The sequence below is a fragment of the Sinohyriopsis cumingii genome, chromosome 10 (genome assembly GCF_028554795.1).
Source record: "Sinohyriopsis cumingii isolate HCF-2022 chromosome 10, ASM2855479v2, whole genome shotgun sequence".
Taxonomy (NCBI): domain Eukaryota; kingdom Metazoa; phylum Mollusca; class Bivalvia; order Unionida; family Unionidae; genus Sinohyriopsis; species Sinohyriopsis cumingii.
The window spans coordinates 70,283,973-70,297,073 of record NC_142970.1 but is presented as its reverse complement, the minus strand read 5'-3'; the positions used below and the strand labels follow the sequence as shown (position 1 = coordinate 70,297,073).

General features: G+C 35.5%; 1 protein-coding gene across 1 annotated transcript in view; it reads left to right on the top strand.

The window, feature by feature from the left end:
• LOC149790361 (uncharacterized) overlaps positions 1–13,101 on the top strand; it is a 161,582-nt gene that overhangs the window by 30,333 nt on the left and 118,148 nt on the right. Inside the window, exon 4 of the mRNA XM_089973207.1 lies at positions 1,004–1,618. Within this exon, the coding sequence (XP_089829333.1) occupies positions 1,004–1,618 (615 nt within the window). The remainder of the gene's footprint in view (positions 1–1,003; positions 1,619–13,101) is intronic.

Below are 13,101 nucleotides of genomic sequence, written 5' to 3'. Positions count from 1 at the left end.
TGCATTTGAGGGAAACTGTTACCTAACTGAATTTGAGGGAAACTGTTACCTAACTGAATTTATTGATGCCTTGAGCTCAGATTCCACTTTCTCCAGCTTTTATCTCATAGATCTCTCATCCCAAAAGGCTCAGCTTAACCTGATAGTTTAGATGTGGCAGGTAACCTTCCCAGAGATGGCCTCTCTGGGATAAGGGATAAGGGATGTAAATCTTGCCACCGCTTACATATTCTCCTAGGATAAATGTATTATTATTGCTTATATATTTGAAGAAGAAACCAATTTTTTCTTGAAAAATTTGTTGTTTCAGTGATACTTTCCTAATCACAATACACATTATACACCCCGAAGCCTCTCTGCAGTTGCATCAATATGGATATTGTGCCCTCTGCTCCAGTAGTAATTGAGACAATCATGAGATTGGTGCCAATCCCAATATAAAGGGGAGTTCACTCTAATGGCCACTTATGTGGGCAGATAGATAACGTTTAGTTTTTTAGCTAAAAGTTTTAGTTTGAGAGGGCAGAATTTGCGAGGTAGTAGTAGTTCTTCTAAGGTATTATGATATGGTAATTATTATTGAGGAAACATTTCTTATTTGAAAAAAAAATTGTTTTCTGTCCTAACTTTAACCAGTATTTGAGTTTATCTCATGCTCTGGTTTCAGCTAAAATCTATGTTTATGGAGCCTGTCAGTTGAGAAATGAGGGGAAGTTTTGTCTGGCATTGATTGTACATGTATATTGAAAGTTTTATCAAAGTAACAAAAATAATTTTGAAATGGTACTGTAACTAGTACTCATTACTTCGACCATTTGACCCCAAGCAGGGAACACTAGGGGAGATAACCCCCCATAAATGAATGCAAAATATATGGTTGATATTATCTGCATAAAGCATATTGAAAGCTCATTGTTTGTTTGGCTTTATAATAAGCTATTAATCTGTGTGTGAGAGTAGCCTTCTTTCCGTTTTCTCATATATTCCTAATATCTATTTCTAGCTCTCTCCAGGATCCCATCTTGTCAAAACAGAATCAGATGCATCCAGCAGCTTCTCCCAGGGCAAGAAAACTAGCTTGACCAAGGGGAATACGACTAACTTGATCCCGGGTGGAACAATTGCTACATGTAACCCATTAGATAATCTCTCAGAAGATGAGCAAGAAACTATTAATTGCATAGCAACAACTCTTGCTGCAGCAGTGTGTGAATCATATGATTCATCATTGGACAAACAATCAGACCAAGATGAATCCGAAGAGGAATCAGAGTCAGATTCGAATCAGATGAGTACTGTCAGAAGATTGGACCACCCAAACCAGGGAAACACCATTTCAAACCCTTCCCCTGGGCCTAGCAGAACCTCAACTCAAGGGCCAGTGGGTGGTAGTGGGGATGATATTGATCTAATAATGACAGCAGAAGAGGAAAATGATGAGGATTCTGACAATAATTGGGGACCACAAGAGGATCAGATAGATATGGAATACCACTCTGAATCGTCACCAGAAAAATTCACAAAGACTAAAAAGCGAAAGTCCATAATAGAACCTAAAACAAAGAGAAGGAAATCGAATGACAAGCCTGCAGAAGAGGGTGGTAGCATAGATGATAAGGTTGGTACCATATGTTTTTTCTCTGCAAGCATCGATGATAATTCAAATTAAGGTATACAGTTAAACCCATCATGTAAGGCCACTGCCATGACAGATCATCCTTCTTAAAAGACTACATTCACAATGCATTGAATAATCAGGTACATCATCTTGTTCTGACCTGTAATGAGAGACCACCTATCATAAGAGATGAATTTTTGCTGGCAGAAGCGGTGGTCTCCCAAGACAGGTTATACTAGATGAATATAGTAGCCCACATTATGTAGACTTTCATTATATTGCTGACACTCTTAAAATGTGGGTGTGGTGATGGAACCCAATAAAATGTGTGTGTGGTGATGGATCCCATGAAAATGTATGTGTAGTGATGGATCCTATGAAAATGTGTGTGTAGCAATGGATCCCATGAAACTGTGTGTATAGTGATAAATCCCATTAAAATTGTGAGTGTGGTGATGGAACCCAGTAAAATGTTTCTGTTGTGATGGATGCCATTAAAATGTATGTATAGTGATCAATCCCATGAAAATGTGTGTGTAGTGATAAATCACATTAAAATTGTGTGTGGTGATGGAACCCATGAAAATGTGTGTGTGTAGTGATGGATCCCATTAAAATGTGTGGGTGGTGATGGATCCCAATAAAATGTCTGTTGTGATGGATCCCATTAAAACGTGTCTGTAGTGATGGATCCCATGAAAATATGTAGCAATGGATCCTATGAAAATATGTGAGTAGTTATGGATCCTATGAAAATGTGTCTGTAGTGATGAATACAATGAAAATGTGTGTATTGATGGATCCAATGAAAATTGTGTGTAGTGATGGATCCCATTAAAATGTGTGGGTGGTGATGGATCCCATTAAAATGTGTGTTGTGATGGATCCCATGAAATGTGTATGTGTAGTGATGGATCCCATGAAAATGTGTGTGTAGTGATGGATCCCATAAAAATGCATGTGTGGTGATGGAGCCCATGAAAATGTGTGTTGTGATGGATCCCATGAAAATGTGTATGTGTAGTGATGGATCCCATGAAAATGTGTGTGTAGTGATGGAGCCCGTGAAAATGTGTGTAGTGATGGATCCCATGAAAATGTTTTATGATAGATTCTATTAAAATGTGTGTGTTAGTGATGGATCCCATGAAAATGTGTGTGTGTGTGTCTGAAGTTATGGATCCCATGAAAATGTATATATAGTGATGGATCCCATTACATTGGTTACATTTTGTTCTCTAGTTGCTACTTGATTTATATAACTTGATTAAAAATGTCACACATTATGTTAGTGTTTTTATGCACTATTATGACACAGCCATGGTGGAACCTTGTAAGGCTTTCTCACTAATAACATACCAGTAGGTCACATTTATGGTTTTCCAGAACAGTGTTACAAACAGAGCTTAAAACTAATGTATTGAGCTTAAAAGGTAAGGTTACAGATGGGTAGAACTCTTCCTCTAACCTCTTTAACATTGCAGTGTTTTCTTGTGATTGTTGAAGTATAACATGACAGTTTTTTGAAGTTTTGGATGTATTGTTCTGAAATCTTAATTAGGTATTAATTAATTAGTTAAAAGAGTCTCTTGAAACCAAAATATGCTCTACAGTTGAAATTGTAACATCTCAGGTCAAACTTTAAAGGGAGGAAATCCAGGCAAAGTTATATTATAATTTCACTGAAGTTGGATATGACTGCCAGCTAGGATTACACCAAATGACATTTTTAGTCATTTTTAAAAAAAAACTTCATAATGACATTTAACTAAGATTATATGTATGTATATATGTATGTAATAAAGGCTGTTTTTATTAGTGTGCAATTTACTGTTAATATATTTGCCCCTTTATATATATATATATATATATATATATATATATATATATATATATATATATATATATATATTATAATTTTTAAAAGATAATATGTTTGGAAATTAGAGTGCTAATTGATTCATGTTACAAATGTTTTGATTAGATAAAGCAGCTTTATGAAGATAAAAAAGGCATTTCACAGGAGCATAGTTTTATTTTATTTCTGCCTTGATTATTATCATCATTTGAAGTAGAAAAATAATTACTGGGGAGTTTTATATCTAAGTTAAATAGATAACATAAAATGACAGTAGAAGGAAATTCTGATGGCCATATGTTTAGTATTTTACAGTTTTTTAAAATGATCATTCTTAGATTATTTCAAAAGAAAAAACCCATTAAAATAATCACTTCATTGTGGAATAAAGGGGGGATAAACAATGTCATACATTCATTGTTTTACTTAATTTCATTATTCCTGTGTATCTTTCTTGACCCAGTTCTTGGTTAGCTAGCTCTTAAAATGTGTATTAGACCCTCCCTTTTTGGGAATACTTCATATATGTAAGTTTTGTTTATTAATAACATATGGCCATGTCTATTCCATCCAGTCCTTTCAACACACTGACCTACAGAATCTACGTTTATTAATTATTTGCCTTTTTAATTCGCTCTACCACATATCCTGATGGTCATCTATGTTATGGATTAATTGGTCACCCCTGCTAAGGCTGCTCAAGGGTAGTCAAAGGCACAGAGTTGGAAAAATAAATAAGTGCTGACAATAGTATATTTATACTTTAATTGATGTTTGCTGGAAAAGCAGCATTATCAATCACTAATATCTGTGAAGTTTTATTGTCATGCCCATGTTAAGTGAGACACAGCAGTCACTTTACCATTTGCATTTTTGTCATCAACAGTTTGTTATGGTTTTGTTTAAAGTTTTCAGTAGCATATATTTCATAAACCTTGATACGTGAATGGAATGATTTTGAAGCTAAAACAATTCATTTTGTGACACTCAAAAGCCTTTTTGACCTTGGGGTCAAGGTCACAGCATTAGAACTTTTGTGTTTTGGTTTTGGTTACAGTTTTTTATTTGCTTATGTTTCCTAAACCCCTTAATGGAGCTTGTTCACACTTTTGAGGAATTATTATGATGTTCAGACAAATCACTTGGTGACATGCCTACAGTCTTTGGATCATAGGGTCATGGGGTCAAGATCACATTTTACAGCAATGCATTGATTGTAGGATTGATATGTAAATCCTAACATTCTTGTTTGAAATTTTAGTGAGTCAACAAATTATACTTAAGATTTTTCAGTTGCCAAATACATTAATCAATTGCCGTTGCCTGTTATTGTTATCATTCGTGTTAACCATGCACAGATAAGAAGTAATCTGCCCCAGATTTCACAGTTTTGACAGAGCTGGTTTGCTGTTTTCTTTCAGAAGGACAATGTATATTTTATGTTTTTTGGCAGTTCCAGTAATAGTGGTGTTCACCTAAATACATAAGTGATGTCTGACATATTGAACTGTGTATGATTCCTGGTCTGGTTGCCATGTGTGTGTATTTGAACTGTGTGTGGAACATGAATGTATATGAGAGAGAAATAGTGTGACGGACACCAGCCTTAATCATGAACCATGCAATGCTATGGCGTCCGCAGCCAGTCTCAATCATGAACCAAGCAATGCTGTGTCGAGAAAACCCTGAGAGGAATTTCCTTTTATGCAGAAGAGTGACCAGAGTTTCAAGTGATAAGGTGAGTCATCCAATAAAAATGGACTTTTTTAATGAAATATTTTTCTCAAAATCTGATTGTATTTGATTTGTATTTTTATGTTCTCTGACACCTATTCCAATTCTGATGTCATGTGACTTGTATTAAAATGTTCCCTGACACATAACTTAAAATATGTCACTGACATCTATTCCAAATCCGATGTCATTTGACTTGTATTAAAATGTTCCCTGACACATAACTTAAAATATGTCACTGACATCTATTCCAAATCCAATGTCATTTGACTTGTATTAAAATGTTCCCTGACACCTATTTAAAATATGTCACTGACGTCTATTTCAAATCCGATGTCATTTGACTGTATTCATATGTTCTCCAATGGCTGTTCAAACTCTGATGTCATTTGGCTTGTATATGTATGTTACCTGACACCTATTCAGAATCTGAAGTTATATGACTCATGCTAGTATGTTTTTTAACACCTATTCAAAATCTGATGTCACTTAACTTGTATTCATGTTCTCTGATATGTATTTAGAATCTGATGTCATTTGATTTGTAGTCATATGTTCTCTGACATCTACTTGGAATCTGATGTCATTTGACTTGCAGTCATATGTTCTTTGACACTTACAATCTGATGTCATTTTGACTTGAATTTGTATGCTTTGTGACACCTATTCAAAATATTATGTCATTTGACTGGATTCATATGCAGAATCTGTCATTTGACTTGTATTTGTATGTTTTCAAACATCTACCCAGAATCTGTTATTTTACTTGTATTTGTATGTTTTCAGACACATACTCAGAATCTGTCATTTGACTTGTATTTGAATGTTCTCTGACACCATTTCAAAACACCATATTCATAAGCCTTTAAAAGAATTGTTTTCACATAAAAGACAGTATTAAATATTTGTCATGTTATGCCAGAAAGGTACAAGATAAATATGAAGTACTAAATATTTGTCATAGTATGCATGGGAGGTATTAAATATTTATCATATGTACGCGTGGCACTAAATATGTCATTATACAGGGAGTGTATTAAATATTATGCATTGGGGGTATTAAATATTTGTCATAGTATGCATGTGTGACACTAAATGTGTTAAAGGGATTAATGCCATTTTTCAGCACAAGATAGGCTATACATGGCGGCCAGTATTAAGGGTGGAGGAAGAACCCGGAAAATTGCTCTTTCAGATATTAGTATTGTCTACTCTGGTAAATTCATTTAGCCTTTTTGGATAACTGTTTGAATAACTGCTAAAGTTGGTGTACTTTTAGACTAGTTCTGATTCATTTCTGAAGCACATGGGAGCAGCCATTTCAGTCAGGTATCTGCTTTAGTTAGGCACCATGTTTCCTTACACCTCATGTAAAGAAATATAACAGTGATGAAAGTTACATTTCCAGCATTCTTCCCATTGTGCCTGTTGCAAATGCAAACAACTTCACCCTACACTAGACACTGTCACAAGAATGTAATATTCGTAGTGCAGAACCAAAATGCTGCAAAAGTTAGTATTTATAGCAGAAATAAATAAATCCATGAAGCAAGTGCCTTTGATAATGATATGTGCTTGAATTGATCATTAAACAAGAAGCAAGTGTGAATTTTGTCAATAAACAAGAAACAGGTGTGAATTTTGTCAATAAACAAGAAACAGGTTTGAATTTTGTCAATAAACAAGAAACAGGTGTGAATTTTGTCAATAAACAAGAAACCGGTGTGAATTTTGTCAATAAACAAGAAACAGGTTTGAATTTTGTCAATAAACAAGTAACAGGTGTGAATTTTGTCAATAAACAAGTAACAGGTGTGAATTTTGTCAATAAACAAGAAACAGGTGTGAATTTTGTCAATAAACAAGTAACAGGTGTGAATTTTGTCAATAAACAAATAACAGGTGTGAATTTTGTCAGTAAACAAGAAACAGGTATGAATTTTGTCAATAAACAAGAAACAGGTTTGAATTTTTTCAATAAACAAGAAACAGGTGTGAATTTTGTCAGTAAACAAGTAACAGGTGTGAATTTTGTCAATAAACAAGAAACAGGTGTGAATTTTGTCAATAAACTAGAAAAAGCTAATGGTATATGTGGCTATAAATGACCTCATTTTTAACCTGGTATGGATCATTGGCCCCAGTTTTTACCATTTCTGGAATGAATACTGTTGGAGTATTTCAGATACCATTTTTTTGATTTGTGTTGAGTTTGCTGATTGTGTTGAACTGATTGATTGTCAATGATCAAAATGCCAAATGTATTCCAGTTTTCTTTGGTCAGTAGCAGTGTCGTGATACATGTCAAATATACTATACACCAGTTAAAGTAATGTCGTGATACATGACAAATACACTATGCACCAGTTAAAGTAACGATTCAGTGACAGGAATGTTACTGTGATTTTTCAGACTTTTCTCTTTAGCTTTTAAAGTAGTGGTTCCTCACTATACCCCTCCCCCCGCCCAAATACTACTTATAATGCTGGTATATTAATGGAATCCATTATATTGTTTGGATTAATTGTATCATGTGTGTACTGTATTGGTGAAATGTATCATTATCCTCCTTTAAAAAGGATAGATAAATGGTAAAAAATTTGATTGAGTATAGGTATGTGAAGAAGCATAATTTTTATAACTAACAATTGATAATTACTTTCACAGTAAAGCAACCTGTCTTTGGAGTAGAAAAATAGTTTAAAATATCAGATACCAATACTTTTGTCATGACGTTGTAGTATTCATCAGGATTCAAGCATACATGTCATAAAAGTAGTATCCATCAGCTGTACTGGTAAGCACATGTGACATGTCATGACAGTATAGTATCCATCAGGGTGCAAGGACATGTATCCATCAGGGTGCAAGGACATATCACATTTCATGACTGTAGTATCCACCAGTATGCAAGCACACATAACATGTAATGACAGTGTAGTACATGTAGTATCCATCGGGATACAAGCACAAGTCACATGTCATGACAGTGTAATATCCATCAGGATGCAAGCAAACATCACATGACAATGTAATATCCATCAGTATGCAAGCACACATCACATGACAATGTAGTATCCATCCAAATGCAGACACATCACATGTCAATACAGTGTAATATCCATCAGGAATCAAGGACACATCACATGACAGTGTAGTATCCATCAGGATGCAGGCATACATGACACGTCATGACAGTGAACTATCTATCAGGAAGCAAGAACATATCACATATCATGACAGAGTTGTATCCATAGGGATGCAAGAACACATCATGTCATGACAGTGAACTATCTATCAGGAAGCAAGAACATATCACATATGACAGAGTTGTATCCATAGGGATGCAAGAACACATCACATGTCATGATTAGTATTACATTACAATGTATTTGATGACTGTAGTATCCATTAGGAAGCAAGCACAAATCACATGTCATGACTCTAGTATCCATCACAGTGCAAGCATGTGTCATGTGTCAAGACAGTGTAGTATCCATTAGGATGCAGGCACATGTCACGTGTCAAGACAGTGTAGTATCCATTAGGATGAAGGCACATGTCACATGTCATGACTATAGTATCCATTAGGATGCAGGCACATGTCACATGTTATGACTGTAGTATCCATTAGGATGCAGGTACATGTCACATGTCATGACTATAGTATTCATCAGGATACAAGCACACATCACATTTCATGACAGCAGAGGCAAGAGCATAGTAGATATTGGCATGGACACAAAAAACAATATTGTTAGCAATGATGAAGACATTAGCAATTGTAAATTATGGCTATGATACCTTGTTCTGAGGTCAACAGCATTATTTGACCCATTCCTGTTTTATAGGTGGGACAAAAGTTAACTTTTCATTCAGTGTTATTAGTTTGTATTGTCAGTAAGTTTTCCCATTTAGCTCAGTTTTTCGTACGTTGTTGCATGTGCAGTCATGAAATATGGATATATATATATATATATATATATATATATATATATATATATATATATATATATATATATTGTAGAGGGTACAGATCATCACAGGCAAACAGTGGTCACAGTGACCTACAATCCAATGACTTTGCTAGGTATTTGGAATGAATAGAATATATGATTGACGGAGCAAGTGAGACATAACATTCTGTGAAATTCTTTTTACAAACTTCTGTTATGTGTCAGTATGAGTAGGGGACTTAGGTGATGTGTCACTAGGAGTAGGGGACCAAGGTGATATGTCATGAGTAGGGGACTAAGGTAATTTGTCATGAGTAGGGGACCATTCACCAAGGTGATGTGTCACTGAGTAGGTGACAAAGGTGATGTCTCAGTATGAGTTGGGGACAACGGTGATGTGTCAGTAGGAGTAGGGGACCAAGGTGATGTGTCTGTAGAATAAGGGACCTAGGTGATGTGTCAGAATGCATTTGGGACTTACGTTGTGTGTCAGCTTGAGCAGAGGACCAAGGTGGTGTTTCAGTATGAGTAGGGGATCTAGGTGATGTGTCAGTATGAGCAGGGGATCAAGGTGATGTGTCAGTATGAGAAGGGGATCTAGGTGATGTGTCAGTATGAGTAGGGGATCTAGGTGATGTGTCAGTATGAGTAGGGGATCTAGGTGATGTGTCAGTATGAGTAGGGGATCTAGGTGATGTGTCAGTATGAGCAGGGGACCTAGGTGATGTGTCAGTATGAGAGGGGACCTAGGTGGTGTTTCAGTATGAGTAGTGGACAAAGGTGATGTGTGAGTAGGAGATGGGGACCAAGGCGATGTATCAGTATGTGTAGGGGATCTAGGTGGTGTGTTAGTATGAGCAGGGGACCTAGGTGGTGTTTCAGTATGAGTAGTGGACAAAGGTGATGTGTGAGTAGGAGATGGGGACCAAGGCGATGTATCAGTATGAGCAGGGGACCAAGGTGGTGTTTCAGTATGAGTAGGGGACAAAGGTGGTGTGTCAATAAGAGTAGGGGACCAAGTTGATGTGTCATTATGTATAGGGGACCTAGGTGGTGTGTCAGTAGGAGTAGAGGACCAAGGTGATGTGTCAGTAGGAGTAGAGGACCAAGGTGGTGTTTCAGTATGAATAGGGGACAGAGGTGGTGTGTCAGTAAGAGTAGGGGACCAAGTTGATGTGTCATTATGTATAGGGGACCTAGGTGGTGTGTCAGTAGGAGTAGAGGACCAAGGTGATGTGTCAGTAGGTGTATGTGACCTAAGTGATGTGTCAGTAGGGGTCCTTGGTGGACTAATGTGACAATTCTTAGTGTAGTAAAGATATCAGGGGAAGACATTTCCAATTATGACCCATATAACCTACAATGATAAAAGAGTGGAAAACAGTCTTGAAATTCGTTATTTTGTGTGTGTACAACTTGGGCTAACTTAAACAAAAATTCACAGGCTGAACAATGATTTCTAGTTGCCTTGGTTAGTTAGGGAATTGCCAACTCTAACTGATAAGACACTAAATGTCAAGTAGTTTTTCAGTCTTCTGTGTTGTGCTTATCATCGTTTTCTTTCCTGAACCATAAAAAGATAATTTCAAGATTTTGCTTGCAGTCTTTAACTCCGGATTGTTACTGATTCTCTGTACATTTTGGCAAAATATTGATGTCATTCTAAATGGCATGATCTTTCCAGTATGTTTTTGCAAAGGAATTATAATGTACTATATTCATTGTAATTTTTATTGTTCTCTGATATTTTGTCATTTTCTAATTTTTCTTACCCCATTAATCCACTGAAATGTAGTTTTCTTCAGTATTTTTTCTTTGCCATTAAAATTTTTCAAGTTATAGATAAATAAGAAAACTGGAATTAATATTTTCACCTACGATTATTCATACTGTATACACACAAAAAATAATTAATCAAGCACAAAAAGATGCAAGTACAGTACATTTTGTTTGGGTGGAAGTAAACTGTTGACATAGCTACCGAAGGCCATTTATGCAGTGTGTTAAGGAATTTTGAACTTTGTCACTTAATGAATTCTGTAAACTTTGAAATTAAATTCTTTTAATTACAAGTAGTTATAAAAATGATGTTTTAACCATTGTTGGCAGTTAATTTTAAAGCACAGGTGGGGTGCATGAATACACAAGTAGTTCCTTTATGATGTTAATTAACTAATAACTTTTCATTTTCTTTATCACATCATGCAATTTTAATAAATGTAAATTTTAATTGCAACTGGTTAATAAAAATTTTAAAAGAGTAAACATTTAAAAGAAACATTTGTATACCTGGTACAGTTAAAGGCACATGATTATTGATCAATTACCTGAGGTCTGGACTATGTATTTGTATACCTTGTAAGGATAAAGGCGTGATTATTGATCGATTACCTGAATTCTGGACTATGTGTACCTGGTAAAGTTAACGGCACATGATTATGGATTGATTTATCTGAGGTCTGGACTATGTATTTGTGCAAATGGTAAAGTTATAGGCACATGATTATTGATTGATTACCTAAGGTCTGGACTATGTATGTTTATACCTGGTACAGTTAAAGGAACATAATTATTGTTTGATTACCTGAGATTTGGACTATGTATACCTGGTAAGGTTAAAGGAATATGATTATTGATTGATTACCTGAGGTCAGGACTATGTATTGATAGATTACCTGAGGTCTGGACATATACCTGGTAATGTTAAATGTACATGCTTATTAATTAATTACCTGAAGTCTGGACTATGTATTTGTATACCTGGTATGGTTAAAGGCACATGATTATGGATTGATTACCCAAGGTCTGGACTATTAATTGATAGATTACCAGAGGTCTGGACTATGTATTGATAGATTACCAGAGGTCTTGACTATGTATTGATAGATTACCAGAGGTCTGGACTATGTATTGATAGATTACCAGAGGTCTGGACTATGTATTGATAGATTACCAGAGGTCTGGACTATGTATTGATAGATTACCAGAGGTCTTGACTATGTATTGATAGATTACCTGAGGTCTGGACTATGTATTGATAGATTACCAGAGGTCTGGACTATGTATTGATAGATTACCAGAGGTCTTGACTATGTATTGATAGATTACCTGAGGTCTTGATTATGTATTGATAGATTACCAGAGGTCTTGACTATGTATTTGTATACCTGGTATGGTTAAAGGCACATGATTATGGATTGATTACCCAAGGTCTGGACTATTTATTGATAGATTACCAGAGGTCTGGACTATGTATTGATAGATTACCAGAGGTCTGGACTATGTATTGATAGATTACCAGAGGTCTTGACTATGTATTGATAGATTACCAGAGGTCTGGACTATGTATTGATAGATTACCAGAGGTCTGGACTATGTATTGATAGATTACCAGAGGTCTTGACTATGTATTGATAGATTACCTGAGGTCTTGACTATGTATTGATAGATTACCAGAGGTCTTGACTATGTATTGATAGATTACCAGAGGTCTTGACTATGTATTGATAGATTACCAGAGGTCTTGACTATGTATTGATAGATTACCAGAGGTCTTGACTATGTATTGATAGATTACCAGAGGTCTTGACTATGTATTGATAGATTATCAGAGGTCTTGACTATGTATTGATAGATTACCAGAGGTCTGGACTATGTATTGATAGATTACCAGAGGTCTGGACTATGTATTGATAGATTACCAGAGGTCTTGACTATGTATTGATAGATTACCTGAGGTCTTGACTATGTATTGATAGATTACCAGAGGTCTTGACTATGTATTGATAGATTACCAGAGGTCTTGACTATGTATTTGTATACCTGGTATGGTTAAAGGCACATGATTATGGATTGATTACCCAAGGTCTGGACTATGTATACCTGACATGGTTAATGGCATTTGATTATTAATCAATTACCTGTGGTCTGGACTA